The sequence below is a fragment of the Trachurus trachurus genome, assembly GCF_905171665.1.
Source record: "Trachurus trachurus genome assembly, chromosome: 12".
In the NCBI taxonomy this organism is placed as follows: domain Eukaryota; kingdom Metazoa; phylum Chordata; class Actinopteri; order Carangiformes; family Carangidae; genus Trachurus; species Trachurus trachurus.
Genome location: NC_139908.1, coordinates 13,277,333 through 13,293,896, shown reverse-complemented (window position 1 = coordinate 13,293,896; position 16,564 = coordinate 13,277,333). Strand labels below are relative to the sequence as shown.

Here is a 16,564-nt window from a genome sequence, read left to right as displayed (position 1 = left end):
AAGAGTAGTGTGCTTTAATGGTAGTAGGAGAGCTCTTTGGTCCCAAATGGCAGGGCCCCTAGGCTCTGTTTGTCTATTCTAATTTAGTGTCTTCATATTACTTTTGTTTTTACGCCAGTATAGCCAACACTAAACAACTGGTGCCACATTAAGAACAAGGGCACAGTCTACAACCTAAATAATGTTTACAAGCTTTGTTCAAACCTGCTGTTCATTCCAGAGAACTTTTTCCATTGCCTCTTGTTCCCTCATGTCTGGACTGTGGTTACACAGGACAGGGACTGGCAGGAGTGTTCAGAATAGCACTGCTAGGATAATGAAGAGTGAATACTACACACACACACACCAAACGTGGCTTTGTTACACTGGGATGTTGGTTCCGCGTCGCTGTGTCTCCCTCAGGTTTCTATTCAACACTCGACAACTGCAGCCTGAGTTCTCAAGTGTTGATAGATATGGTAAAGACAACAGCCATATACAGTGTTTTGCTAGTTAGTGCTAGTGTTACAGTAGATAAAAACTGGTCTCTATCAGCATGCATTTTATGTATTATTTTATCATGTAAATGAATTGAATTCCTGAGTCCATGAGCATGAAAGAGATTATGCTTTGAGGTAAAATAACAGTGAAAGTCACCTTTAATCAAAAAATATTGTGGCCTAAATGTGGGGAATCAAGTTAATCATTGAAACCCACCTAATAATACTGTATTTAACATGTTCTATGTCCATGAAGTCACAGTAAATAGTGATTATTTCTGTTCTGAGGCAATACGCATCTTCCAATCCAGGTTTGCTCTTAAGAGCATGTTGCATACTGACTCAGCTTCAGCCTTAAAATGAAATCATTTCTCAAAGCTGACCTTAAAACTGCACCTGGAGCCCTATTTAACAGAAACACACAAGTACACCTAACTGAGAATCAAAGCGCATCATAAAAACACAATTTTGTTTTTAATATTTCTACATAAATTAAAGGACTAGAAGAAAAAACAACTGAAATTTAAGTACCAAGTGTAATTTGTCACTGTCACATTCTTGTGCTTTACTTTTACATGATGTATTTGTTTAATTGTTAGACCATGTTATATATCAGAACTAAATGAACTATGACTCATCATAGTTTCTGCTGCATGTTGACCTTGCCATCACAATATATTCTTTTTTCAGTTCTCACACTGTATTCATGTGGTCTATAGAAGTAGTCAATACTAGAGAATATTCAGACTTACCATGACATGAAAAATGCATAAAATGCTAGAAAAATCAAGTGTCCTTGTGTCAGTGTACTCAACATTGTGTCTCACATCATCTGAATATGTTTGGTTATATGTCATTTGAGAGAAGTTACTTCCTTTGCATACTTCTTCAGAGTTTGATTCATTTATACTCTTGTCAATAAACCAAACTCCCACGTCCTTCAGTTGTAATACGTCCTTTTGGAGGCTGTGAATTTTGCAATGTGTTGAACACATTAAAGACATCTCTGTGTAGTCAAATTCATGTTTGTATTGTTGAATATCTGAGTGCAATAAACATTTACAAAACAACTAAAATACGCAGTGTGTCTTCTACTAGTGTGACTATAGAAAAAGCAAACCTCTTTCTGCTGTAATTGGTTGTCTGAAGAAGTCCATTTGAACATATTTTCATTATAATCATTCATTCAGAATGCTACTGAATTATATAAACAAATTGTATGATTCTCAAAAATAAGAATATTAATGAATCATTTATATTCATCAAATTATTGGTTTAATATCAGTGCAATAATGTTGCTGGCAGGGACTGAGCTTTTTTTCTTTAAAAAAATGTAATCCACATTGACAACATTTCATCCTGGTACACCTTTCTTTCTGTCAAACACAAATCTAAACTGTCACGCGTCATCAAGCACACAAGTAAAATAACAGGCACCACACAGTCCTCCCTGTCAGACCTCCACACACAGGCAGTCAGACGTAAAGCCACCACTATCATCCACTCCGCAACTCATTCCAACTCCTTCCTTCAGGCCATCGCTACAGGGTCCCTCAAGCAAGGAAAACTTAGTGAAAAAATAATTTATCTCATCCGTTATCAACATCAACAACTCACTACGAAATCTTTTTTAATGTCCTCATTTTGTATTATATGTACTTACTGTATTTATTTGTGTGTTTGGTCTATGTTAAACTGTGTTTTTAACTTATGTTTATTTTATTCTATGCAAATCTCACGTCAAATAAGAATTTCCACTGCTTTTTGCAGGGGACAAGGTTTTCTGATTCTGATTCTGATTATAATACAATTATAGATTTATTTTTGGATCGTGATTCAGTCGAGATGTATAAAACAAAATCTTCCTCCGATCACATGGATCCTGTCCTTGCCATAAATCATGTTTGCATTGGTATTCAAATCACATTACTCGTTTTTTTAGAGCCTGTAGGTGTTCAGTCCTGATCCAGCTTGACCCAGAATCTGTTTCTTTCTTCCCTACAAGGTGAGTAAGTGTGTAATTGGTTTTATTTTGAAAATCATATGCCAATCAACCGCACTGAAAATCTGGACTGAAAATCAGGACTGAAAATCAGCATCCCTTTGGATGACAAACAAACAGGATTAAAAGCACCATCTAAATGGGACAGTGCTGCAAGATGCTTTTGGGATGCTGGTAAGTCACATTGATGTTTCATTCAATCCATGCAGCTTATGCAGCCTTTTAACCAGAAGGCGAATTGAGGGAGGATGAAGTCTTTAAACATAACCCAGTTTATTTTGTATTCAGACAACGTGTAACCCCTTCCCTCCCAATTTCCAGTTCACACATACTAGCCAGTCTTTGCTCTACTTGCTGTTTGCAGGAGGTCGATTGCTGTGAGTTGAATAAGCTTTGGTGCTCCTGGTCATTCTTGATAGTAGCTTCATAACATCTGATGTTCCCACTACTTTATCTTTTCTCCTCTGTTCTGCAGTGTAAACAGGATGTGTGTGTCTGATTCAGTGGCATCTAGTGGTGAGGTTGCAGATTGCAACAACCTGAATACGCCTCCCCTCATCCCTCCCTTTCCAAGCACGCAAGAAAACCACGGTGGCCTTCAGGTAATGTAAAACCATGACACACTCTCTCTAGAGCTAGGGTTATGTTTACCCATTCTAGGCTGCTGTAGAAACACGGCTGGGAAACATGGTGCGCTCCTTGGAGGAGTACCTGTTTGCTATACAGATTTAAAGGGCTCACTCTGAGCTAAAGAAAACAGGACAACTTGAAGTTGTAGGTTAATATAATATTCCATTTCTGCCAATAGTCCCCCCAAATCCCCACACACCAGCCCTTTAAATTTTAAAAAGATATATTACATAAATCTTTGACATATCCAACCCCCAAAATCAATATGTTGTATGAGTGTGTGTCTAGAATGCAGTATTCATCCCTTTCTGGTTTTTCTTTCTGTGTGTCAGCATGCTCACCTTTCTGGTACTGCAGCCAGAGCTGCTGCTGGGCCTTCTTGCTGGGGAAGTAGATGCTGCAGCTCAGCTCGGAGCCATACAGAGCCTCAGACACATAGTGGCTGCCGTATTGCTGGAGGAAAGCCAGCAGCTCCTCGCGGGTGCTGTCTGCTGACAGTGTCTTCAGTACTTTAGAAAAGCCTAACAGTTCAAGAAGGAGAGTGATGTGTGTAGTTAATGTCAAAATCAAGACACATCAAGAGAAGACACAGGTGGAGTAATAAATAATATTGATAGCTGTTTAAATTGACTGTTGACATTAACAAGAATATGAAGAGTATATTAAAACTGTACAGCCCGGGCGGTGAATGCAACACAACAATAATATCATTCAGGTACTGACCTGCAGATAAAGTAATGGAGCTGAGTTTGACTTTGTACAGATTGCTGCGCACTCTCCATTGTTGAACCATAGGATAGCCAACTGCCTCACTGAATTGGGCATCGCCTAAGAAAAACAGAGGAAGAATAGATCAAGGAGATAAATGAAGACAAAGGGTGGAAGTATGAGAAAACAAACCACTTAACTCAAGATTCACAAAGAGTGGTCGAAGTTCAAAATAAATGAATAGATAAATAAAATCCATCATTTCATTTGAACAGTTTATTGCAGATCCATTGTTATCCATGATTGCTCTAACATCATTTATTATCGCAGCCCATATCCCAGCTGCTCGCGGATCAATGGCAGATATACAGTGCAGCTCCAACTCCAATTGGATTGCTGACATTAGAAGTGAGAGCAATCTTGCCTTTCTCTGCAATTCAATTACCAAACTTTCACACCAGTTTAGAACAAAACCTGCAAAAGTGAGGAGCTTATAAAAAAAGAAAAGAAAAAAAAAAGCTGCTTACAGGAACCTTGATTCTATGCCTCGAGAAAGCATTTCACACCCGAGGCACCTGATGCCTGGTGGAAAAAAGGGCAATTTAGTTTTCTGTGCATGCGTCCAATTCTGATGAAAGCAGAACCCCAGTTGAAAAAAGCATCTCAGGGGTCAAATGTGGACTAAATGCCAATTTAGCTAATGGAGGGATTATGGAGCAGAGGTGGAGGTGCGGGTTTCAAGCCAAACATTTAAGTGAGTCTGTCCCCACCAGGATGGGGCGGAACAGGCGAGAAAAGGATAAAAGGATGAAATGGGAGGTTAAGTGTTAAGAGTTTAAAAGGTCCCACATGTGTGTGTGTGTGTGTGTGTGTGTGTGTGTGTGTGTGTGTGTGTGTGTGTGTGTGTGTGTGTGTGAGAGAGAGCGTCTTAAAATACTGGCCCAAAAGAATACTTATACTTCAGTCTAGCCTATATCTTTTCAAAGGACGGGCAATATATATCAGCAACAAGAACACAGTGACATTTTGTATTTACCAGTTTCTATATAAGATCTGCTGTCTCCTTTCAGGTGTTTACCGCATAGCGATATTCATCTGGACAAATGATAGAATGAGTTTGGACCCCGGAGTCTTTGAGCTGATACATTGTTGGGGCTTTCCATATACATAATTTGTTCAAGTTGAAGGTGGGGGCTGTGTTTTTGCTACTGTCTTTAATCAGTTTAGAATTTATGAAGCCATAAACCATGACTGGATCCCAGAGAGATAATAGAGCTGCCACTGAAAAATGCAATGAATCAAATGGCTCTCAACAACAGAGACGGACCAGAAGAAAAAAGAAAAGAAAAGAAAAATATCCACAAATTTACTATACACACACATACACACAGTCACCTGTGAGGAGCTGTAGGTTGGGCAGGGGCTCCGACAAGACACCTCGACATTGTTCCTCTACGGGTAAGGGGATGACCATGAGACCATCGGCAAGCTGTGGAAAGTCCTTGATGAAGTTGTTGTCCCTGAGGAACAAAGAAAGAAAGGAAGGGCATGAAGTTTTGGTGTAATGTAGTCATCTTCAGTACACATTTTGGCACACCAACACCACTGCAGGCTAACACCTAGATAAATAATATCACTGCCCACAATGGTCCAGAAAATTTCTGCAATAAAAGGAAACAGTCCACAACGGCCACCAAGTATCATACCTCCACTTTATCTGAAGTTTGCATCTAACTGTCAGGGGTGCTGCTGAACTCAACAATGGTTCAAAACAAACATAAAAAATCTGAAATCCCTGCATGTTCCTGTGGCTCATCCAGCTGGGGGCCTCCTGAATCATTCACAGACAGGGATTTGGAGCTTTCTCTAGCAAGCTTCTCTATTATAACGTTTTATGTGCTGATATTTTGGCAGGTTAGAATAAAGGAGCTGTAGGCCATCAGTTTCTAAAATATTTAACCTGTAAACACAACAAAATGAATGCTACATGCTGTTTAATGCCTCGTCATCATGGCCATTTCTTCCAGCAACAGATTTAAGAGGAGTTCCTCACCATAAGAAAAACAATAATATGGCGTACAATGCCGAGACGTGGGTATGTATTGTATGTGTGATGCTGGGCAGTGCAATAAAGAAAATAGTTGTGTCCCTCTGTTTGGGGGCAGAGCTGAGAGCTGCAACACAGATAAGAACAGAACCCCTTGGACTCTCCCCCGCTCTCTCTTTCTGGTGGAGACGATAAGTACAAGAAGGAATGGAAATGAGAAAGCAACAGCAAAATGCTGAGAGGGAAGGGCAGACGATGAAGAAGACCAACATATTTTACTGTAGTTAGAGGTTACACACAACAGAGACATGCACACAGCTGATATTTGGAGTAGCATATTAGCTTTATGCATTTTTATTTGCACTAATTCCTGGACAAATCACTTGCAGAGTAAATTTGTTTACTGAGCTCAATTTCTCTTCAGGACATAGAACATTCTGTCTGAACCCAGGTGTCTGTGGTTCATTTCCTGTCAAAATAAAAACAGAAAAAAGAAAGAAAATTACGAGTTGTCTTGCTGCATTATGAGATCGTTGCAAAGTGACAGCAACCTATTTCCCTTAATCCACTTTTATGGGGCCGAGTCTCAGAGCACAGACCTTGCGCCACAGAGACTCAGGGGGTGTAGCTTCACTCCCCTTGATATCAATTTTTCATCCTGTTCCTCTCTTTCCTGTCCCTCTCCCCCTGTGTGCTTCCTCTAACCACAAAGCCTGTTAGATGCAATCACAGCCTTAGTGTTACAATGAAGGGGTGGAAGGATTGACTCAAGGGCAGAGGATGAGAGGGGAGAGGGAGAGGAGAGGTGCTATAAAAAGATTACTGTGGCTTATGCTCACAGAAAACATATTGATTGCTAAATTAAATCAGCTGGCTCCACGCTGAGGCTCAGAGAACCTTTGGAGGCGTGTGGACCAAGACGATATGTAGGTTTATGGATTTTCAAACCCAGATGTGGACTGTCCTTGACACTAGGCAAGAGTTCCTTTTCTTTAGCCACAATAAGACATACTGTATAAGAAAGAATTGCACCCAATAGCTCACTTTAGATTTGCTCAAAAACAAAATGGAAAATTGACTCAATTTGAAGGAAAAAAAAGAGAACAAGTGTGGAGACTATTGCCTCTGGTCTTTCGCACATAAAATTGTTAAATGTCCTTAACCTTCCTCTTCTTCTTGTTCCACCCCTGAGGGGAAAATAAGGCAAGTGTAGATTGTTGTCCCATCTGTCCCATTTTACAGAGGTTAAATGGTACGACAGCACATTCAGAATGGTCAAAGTGTCAGTCCTGGAGATTCCTGTTTACCGCGGCAGACACACCATAGTGCCTTTGTGCCCGTGTGTGTGTGTAGCAGTGAGGGGGGCTTGAAGCATCTGTTCTGCTGACAGCTCATTAGAGGAAGAGACATTTATCTGTAACTCCACAACCTAAACAAACCAAAGTGGTTAACAGGATGAGCCGGTTTCTTCATCACTGTCCCATTCAAAGAGTTACAATACGGTTTATCCGTTAGCCGTCCACAGCTGACTCATCTCACCTTACTGTAGCAAACTAGCATTAATGGTCTACCAACCTGAATCTTAACAAGCAGCAAACCTGGCAATAAGCCCTTCTCATTGCAGATGCTTTGAATTCTTTAATGCAGATGTAACTATTAACATTAATAATGAGTGCATTCTGCTAAAGTGCTCCTAGAGCAAGAATATGCTAATTGGTGTGCTGGCCCACTGATACGTCTTCTTAGAACTTTAATAGAATAATGAAGCCATCATTATTTATCACTAGCCTATTAGTTACACCTGTGCTTTTCCTGTATGGCTAAAGCGAAATGCTTACATAAGCATGAAGTTGCATGGGTTTTCTGTGTACTATATTAAATTGGACGAGTTTAATCGTCTACGTAACAAAATAAATATCTAAACATGCTGGCTCTATTAGGCTGTGTAGCCCAAACTTTCAACTCGTTTTTCACAGGAATAATTAAATTAACGATGGATGAATCCAATTTAGCTGTTTCAGATATTTTGCAGATATATACAACATCGTAATTTGTTCATGTTGATTTCCTTGCTTCTGTCACTATTTTCCTCCAGTTCTATTAAACCACATGGTTTTCCTCATCCATCTATTCTCTAAGTAGCCCATGCCAGAGCTGGATGTACATACAGCCACTTATGAGGATTAACACAGGTGGCTAAAATGAATCATAAGTAATTTAACAATTAGCAATTCTAAATTAAGACATACTCCTCGTTCAGTTACCCGACACATTATTGTTAGTAGCTAAGCTTACACACACCCACTCACACATATTCATGCAGCCTTAGCTCACTGAATAACCTTCCACACACTACATCCGTGAATGTCTGAATTTTCCCGGGGAAATGGCAAACAAACCTGTGTATTTACTCATGTTTCATTCAGTACCCATGTGTGTTCATTAAGAGCAGTGGACACTGGGCTCCCCCTGGCCAAATAGGCCTCGTATCCTACTTCAGTCTAGAAGTGTGGCAAACTCTTCCCATTTGAATGAGAATCTCCAAAACACAAGCTCCACTGGCCAGTGTATAATAAAAATTACATCTAGTGGGGTGAATACAAATATTCCAGACCAATTCATGCATATATATATTACAGGTCTCTCTTAGTTCTCCTCTCCTTTTATCTCAGTCTCCATGTCTCCTCCTGCCCTCTGTGTACAGTATGTACCATTTCAATTCAAACACAGATACATCTGATTATTCAAGCATATTGGAGCTGAGGTCTCACACACAAACAGTTTTTTTTTGTATCTCACAGCCAGACATCAATGTCAGTATTTCTCCCTAGGTAGGGTGTAACAATTGTTTGCTGTTTGCTCAGCCTGGTCCCCAGCAGTAACCCTTTCTGGTTCGCTCTCTGCATCCCGTATTCCTCCTGTCTGGTATTCTCTCTCACAGCTTCCCCTGCTCAATCCTCCCAAATCACAGGCATTCTGTTGACTGGCACAGATGAGCGCTATCCACAAGTCAATTTAGAAAAAATGTTTTTGTGCCTCTCTGTGTGTTTGAGTGTGTATGTCCATCTGAGACTGTAATAGGCAACAGGGCTATCTGCAAGTCACTTCAATCTTGATGCCTGTGTCTGTGTTTGTGCACGTGCATGAATAAGTGTGTATCTATCTGTGTTTGTGACTGTGTAACTGATATTGAGTGGTACTTATCTAAACATTGTCCAAGGTAATTGGCTCTTGTGAGAGTCCATGTACACAGCCCACCCCACACAGCAGCACTGATCAGACACATTAAACCATAGTCACTACGTCTTAACTACACTGACATTCCACAACATCTCAGTTCATTATCTGAAACCCTGAGACACATCTCGACAACAATAAAGGCTAATGGTGCTTCTCAACTGTGGTGTCCGCTGTAAAACGCCCCCCACCCCTGGGCTCTCGCTTTTCCCACTGTCAGTTTTTCCATCATGTTGTTTTCTGACTCATTTACAGAATATGAGGTTAAAAAATATGAGGGATAAAAAAAAAAAAAATACAAATAATGGATTTGTGAGATTTGTCTAAAAACATTGAATTACTGAAACCAGAGTAAAACATGCAGTTTACACAAGAGACCCATAGCAAAGCCTACTCCGCAAGGTTGAGATAAACAACAACACATACTGGCATTCAGGAATTATTTTATCAAAACAACTCTGGGCCAGCCAACCAATCAGATCAGAAAATGAACAACACAGGCATCCATAGGTCCCAGAGATGACTAATCCTCCTGGCTTTGGACATTTAAGAAACTTACTGTTTCTGCAAACTGTAAGCCGTGTACGATGCTCTTTTCCACTCATTTGGAAGCCGCCTCTGTGGACTGATGCAAGCACTAACAAAACGTTCCCAATTCCCCAAAGGAAACGAGTATTGAATATACATACAAATCCTTGGCGCCAAAGGCTTACAAAGGCTGTATTCTGAGTCTGTTTCTGGCTCAGCTGCTGACTGAGCATGTGTCACCTTTTTACGTCAAAGCTGAGCAAGGAGGTAGCTCATCAGAAAGTAACTGACATGTACAGAGGACACATTGAATGATAATTTCACAAAATCATGTTTTTTTTCCCACTTCCAAATTATTAGATGATTGCTTTAAATTGGATTTGTGTATAGCTGACTTGAAATGACTCCTTGTTATAATTGAATATTTTAGAAAAGGGCAGTCTAACTTTGACAATAAATCAAACACAACTTTAGTTGCAAACCTAATTCCAGGCAAAGATTAAAGTATGATTCATAGGTCAAACTTGCGTGATTTGTCGGGTTTTATCATTAAGACTTGACATGAGTCAGCAATAATGAAGCAAAGTTGCTGGATTTCAAGGCCAAATTTGTTTCCTAATCCAACTTTTGATATCCGCCTATTACTTTTTAAAAGTCACGCTCTGTCAAATAATCTAGTGCTCCTCTGCATCCTAACCCTCCTGCCACACTTTAATGACCACTCAGAGAACAACATTAGACTGGAGAAGTTATGATGTAATGTGGGCACAAAGTGTCCAGCACATGTCCAGTAATGATGAATAAAAAAGTAACTGAACAGTAGGGGAAGACGGAAAAAGCGCAATCCTAATGTTCACCACTAGAGGCTGCTCTTTCTCTGTGCCAAATGACAGGTGAACGGCATCGGGATTAGTCCAGCGTTTGTTGTGTGTTCAATACTGCACTTCATGTGTGGACTGCTGGGTTTGCTTGTTTTTGCTCTGTTAGGCACAAAGAAAAAAAAAACAGATGGAAAGAAAAGTAAAAAAAGAAAAAGAAAAAAAAAGACAGAAGGCACAGTCTGTGGGATATTACACAGTGCAAATGAAAGAAAAAAAAAGTTAGATTATTAACCACAGGAAGTGTCAGATAGGATCCTTCCAATCAGCATGAACAGGTACATTCTCATTTTAATTACATCCTAACAACACAAACAAAAGTCTGGCTGTTGTGTGTGCGTGAGTGTGTGTGTCTGCGTGGCAGATAAGCAGCATGTGAGGAATCCGGTTGGGCACTGAGCTGGAGTTCAGAGGTGAGATGGAGAAGCAGAGGAGAGATTTCTGAATGTTACAAGAGAAATGATTGTGGTTCTGACTGAGGTGAAAAGATTACTTCTCCACTGGGAAGAGTCTGACCTGAGGAGGGGTTGAGGAGTCCGGACAGGGCAGAGCGGTGTCCGGCTTACCACAGAGAGGGGCGGGCCGGTGAATCACAAGCTGAGTGTGAGACCGTGGGGTTGAATCATGATCTGGAGACATGAAGGTGGGGGTTGCTTTGCTTTTGGTAGCCTTGTAGACTAACAATAGTGTTTTGAACCATATGTGAGCAGCCACTGGGTGCCAGTGCAGTACAGACAGGAAGGTGTGTGTGTGTGTGTGTGTGTGTGTGTGTGTGTGTGTGTGTGTGTGTGTGTGTGTGTGTGTGGGGGGGGGGGGGGGGGGGGGGGGGGGGGGCTACAGCAGGGCTACAGCATTCTGGGTAAGCTGAAATGGTGTCAGAGTGAAAGCAAGAGGACCAGGTTGGAGGAAGACAAAGCTTTGGCTTGAAATATAAAGGAGGAAAGTGAATTTCCTGCTCGACAAAAGACGCACTTCTCTGTGCAGTGTCAATCATTTTATGGTCAAAAACTGTCTGACTGGAGAAGTGTGCATTTGATCAGATGTTGTTCCTGCTTTTGACATGTGACTGAATGCAGAAAGAAAACAACTAACAGGAAAAAAAACTAAAAAACCGTGGCAACAAGCTGTGAAATGATATTGCCAACTTTCTGACTTCCTGATTTGCCTACAAATTGAAAAGAAAATGAAAAATTATGAGAAAAGCAATCTCCAGTGTTACATATCTACTTACACATTTTTAGATGTAAAAAAAAAACACTTTTCTACCAAGGGTTTAATAGTTTTAAAATACACCATGACACAGCTGTAAGTGGATAATACTAGTTGGACTCATGTGGTGTGCACTCATCACTCGTCTCCTCCCAATCTTCTCCTTCCACATACACACGACAGCCAGAAAACAACCAACTGAAAATTTGACATCCAGCATGACACAGCATGTTTGTAATTTCTATGGCTGCCATGCTGTTCGGATTCATCGCTAAATGGGATAATTACCCAGCCTTAGAAAGAGAAGCGTGCAACAAAAGACAGCACAGACAAAAGGGAAAGAGCCTTGTTCAAAACAGTTGTCTCTACACAAAATATACACAATATGCAAAAAAGGGCAACTGCTTGTGCAAAAATGAAAACAGAGACTAGAATATTCAGTTCGATTTGAATCGCTTAATTCAGCATCATGCAAAGGCCGACAACACAGAGGCTGTGTAATAATGTCAAATACCTCTTGACACCTTTGGATTTGAACCAAAATTTCAATCAGCTTCTACAATATACTTCAAATTACTCTATTATGTAAAGTGTTGGTTCACAGAGTGGTGTCAAGCTACGCAAACAATTTGTACTTTATCTGACCGATACAAAATAACTAAAATTTTCAGCCAAACCTACATCCAAACAACTATGTATATTTCAGTGGAACTATACAGAAAAACTAGTCCCTATGAACACCTATAATGATAATTAAAATACATTTGATATTACTATCTCATATAATTTCTGAATTCAACACATTTGGTGTCCTGTCAGATAATCAGTCTGTTGTGATTCCTGTTTCTTTTTCCTCCCATTGCTTTGAAAACTTTGCCACACTTGAGAGCCATCCACCAGTTTGGTTGGACAGCGCAGCCAAAGGTTTATGAGGTCTGTAGAGGATAGCCCATCCAATTGCGTGTAATATGTTTAATCGCTGTAATATCTGTTATTTGAATAAACGCTTTGCGAGCGGGGAGCTGTCAGATGAGTCATAACAAAGATAAAGCGCCCATGTGTCACCCAGAACACAGGCCCCAGATGAAGAATTAAAGAGTTATTAAAGAACTTCATCCCCCAAAAAACCTGGCTAATTCATAGTGTAATAAAACAATCAGCCATGTTTACCTTGAGACTTGTGTTACAGTGTCTTATTACAGCTGCAGACACAGCTCGGTTGATGAATGATTCCACTGAGAGGAGGAGATCTGGTGACTTCTCACGGCCAATATTGATTAGGCTTGGGAGGTGACGCTGTCAATGAAACAGCCTGTGATAGAGAGTACACTGTGGGGTTTCTGCACATGAGTGATAGTGTGATGATACATCTGTGTTTGTATGTGAAGCTCAGTGTAGACATGAGTGACAGCATTGCTTCACTTTGGCCAGAAAAGTCTGAAAAATTAAAATAAGCCTCGATGCGGAGACACGTTGAGTGGGACGATATACACAGTGTTAGACCTGTTCTTTTTTGCAAAATATGACATTACTCATTGTTTTTGTCACTCTCTGCCCTTCAGACACTCACAAAAACACACACACACACACACACAAAACCACTCAACCTCACATTTACTCCCCTGGGTCGTGCATAAAATTGGAATACAATGTGAGCATGCATAGACATTTCTTTTTTCTCCTTCTTTTTTGTACCTTGATATCTCTGTTGGCCTGCCTTAGGAAATTGTGGAAATGAACTCTGGTGGCCGGGAGCATTACCATAGAGATGAAGCTTGGTAATGCAGAGTGAGGGGTCATGCAGGCAAGCTAGCTGCGGAACTGATTAGAGCCATTGCTTTTCTGCTTTTTATTATTCCACTTGCACTTTTTTCTTTTACTTTCTCTAAACCCTTCCAGTTGTGTCTATCCATTCTAACAAACTTCTGTGTCTCTCCACTTCCCTTTTCTCAGATGTAACAGCGTTAAAAACTCTGTTCCTGACAGATTCTCATGTCATAACCCCGAGCACAGAGCAGCCCTTCTGAGAAGGACAACGGAGTACAACAGGAGGTTTTTTTTTCTTTTTTTCTAAATTTTGCACAAGGATCCAGAGGCAGAGAAGTTTAACAACCTGCTACTTCGACAAAAGAAGACAACTAAACAGGAACAGAACACAACTAATTATTTACTTTCGGGGCTTTTTGATCAAGAGAATAGAATTAACATCCTCTTCAAATTGTCTTTTGCTGGTGATAATTGACTCCAAAATCCACAACAGGGAGTCTTTGCACAATAAAACAAGTGTGCAGACTGAACCTAGCTCTGAAACTGAGCCAGGGGACATTGATACATGTTTATTTATCTGTATGGATTTACTTACACAAGCATGTGAGCCACTGTCTTTATATAAAAGATGTGCACATCAGTCAGTTAAACCCACACCCTTCATCTTACCAAAAGAAGGTTGGCCTATATGAAGGCCTGATTTAAGATACACAAAGGACATTTAAGAGTCTCCATACAATTTTCCCTCAGTCTTATCATTTTGTATTTGATCTGCAGTAATGGGCCAAGAGAGCGCCGCTGTCTTTGTATTCTTTTATTTTACAGCGTAATTACAGAGTGATATGACTGGCATGGAGGCATGATTAAATGCTATTATGTTATCTTCTTTTCTGTCTATCAACGTGATATGACTAACTGAAGCAGAGCTGTGTTTTTGTAGTCTTGTCTCCAAGGGCAGGACCTGGTGAATAAACCGCTTCAAAGTATGGCCTTGCAGAGGTGAGTGTGGGCGAAGAATCTTCATAATAAACTTCATGAAGTTTTATGAAAGTGAACTGTCATCTATTTATGAAATGGTATTAATGAAATTATACTGATGTATTCATGTTAAGCACAAGGCAACAGTTTAAAAAAATAAAATAAAGAAAATAAGTCGGCCAGGAAAAGGGTGAGGGAGTGAAGGCATCATCCCCTATGCCACCACCCTGCAGTTCACTGCTGCATCAGAAGTTCATTAATCAATACTAGAAACATCTAGCCACCAATTCAGGACTCTGCAAATTACACATTTTCCTTTGTAGAAGTGGGAGGCAGCAGCTGAAGCCATTTTTGGAGGCCTAGCATTGTTAGCTGCCCCCTGTGAGGCAACTCCGTCAGAGTCTGAGGGTGAGGAGGGTTTAATGCTTTGTGCTGCATATTCTCATTTTTCACCCTCTAGTCTACTATTGATTTGCTGGCTGCTGCACATGCAAGTGATTTTATCAGTCTAGCACGACTGCACAGCAGCATCACCAGCTAAGTTAATTAAATTCACAAAATCATTGTCTTTGTCCTTGGTTGCTCCCAAAACATAATTTATGCAAAACAGAAATGTATAACTTTACAAGGTAAAGGTTTCAGACATTAGCTTGTGATTGATTTTCACAAAGAGAAAAAAAACAACACACAAGTAAAGAAAATTAAATATAAAAAGCAAGATAAATGAGTATGCTGTTAAAATTTCTGTGTAATTGCAAAGTCTCTGAGTAGACAAATGAAGAGGCTGTTTAATCAATAAAAATGAATGAATTAGTGCTTTAGTTGAACAAGACTATGTCTACTACATCTGCTCAAAAATTAAACCACTGAATCATGAATTTCTGTGCATACACGGCGCTGGACACCTGCATCATCCTTCCATCTATTATTAAATAATATTAAATAAATATTAAAAGCACAGTATTTGATGCAGCCAGGCAGATGAACCTCTCCTGCCTCCCCCTCCTCTTCCTCCTCCTCTCTGCCTGTCTCAGTGTTATCTAAACAGTAGAATTACTGTAAGTGACAATGACTGAAAACAAAGCTAACAATGGCAATCCTGAGTATCATCAGTGCGTACCTGCTGGTCACCGTGTGGTCAAAGTCTCCTGTCACAACAGTTTCAGATTCTCACACCTTCCTCCACAGGACTGAGACAATCTATAGAAAACGCTCTGGGAAACACTGAGCTGAAACACTCAAGAGAAGCTACAATTTGGAAAACACTTGAGGAAACACCTCTGCTCACCACGGGGAGTAACAGAACTACCTGTAAAGCTGCACCATGTAGGCTACAGAACCCACATCTATAATTGCCCTTCAGAATAAGATCCAGTATGGAATCTGAGCACAGCGGTATTTATAACTAACTAAAAATGGAAATAATGGGAATCTGGACAATGTCTAAATACTATCTAGTTTTAATTATAGCAAATAATTTATAAATAATGTCATAATAATAATAATAATAATAATGTATGACCTTGCAAGCAGCCACTTCATCCTTTCTAGTCATTAGAAAATATATGTATATACAGTACAGTACATACATATACATGTTTATTTATCTGTATGGATTTACTTACACAAGCATGTGAGCCACTGTCTTTATATAAAAGATGTGCACATCAGTCAGTTAAACCCACACCCTTCATCTTCTCTTCTATATATATATATATTTCTTTGAGGGCAAAATACATCAATTGATTTGTTCAATAGAATCTGAAATAAATATTGAAGCTCTTGGGGTATGTTGACCTTCCAATACCCACTTCCTGCAACCTGGGATATCTATAAAATGACATAATCTACAAATCCCCAGAATGGAGCTCAGCCAATTCAGCAAGACACACAGATGTATTTCCACTCAGGCTCTTTAAAATATGAAATGGAAAAATAAATATATGTAATACCAAAGGTGATGGCTACGGACACAGAAGCTAATTGGCTGATGGATTACAGATATCAGATGGTCCACATCAGAGGAACTAATATTTGCTATTAATATACTGCACATGTGTAGGACCATGGTGTTGACTCATCTGAAGCAGCAAATGAAACG

General features: G+C 40.0%; 1 protein-coding gene across 2 annotated transcripts in view; it reads right to left on the bottom strand.

Annotated features, from left to right (window-relative positions):
* Positions 1 to 16,564, bottom strand: part of astn2 (astrotactin 2) — a gene marked incomplete at both ends in the record, with an annotated part of 239,834 nt that overhangs the window by 53,884 nt on the left and 169,386 nt on the right. For both annotated transcript variants that reach the window (XM_083983273.1, XM_083983274.1), the window contains 3 exons: positions 3,453 to 3,632; positions 3,835 to 3,939; positions 5,215 to 5,339. In XM_083983273.1, the coding sequence (XP_083839399.1) occupies positions 3,453 to 3,632; positions 3,835 to 3,939; positions 5,215 to 5,339 (410 nt within the window). The remainder of the gene's footprint in view (positions 1 to 3,452; positions 3,633 to 3,834; positions 3,940 to 5,214; positions 5,340 to 16,564) is intronic.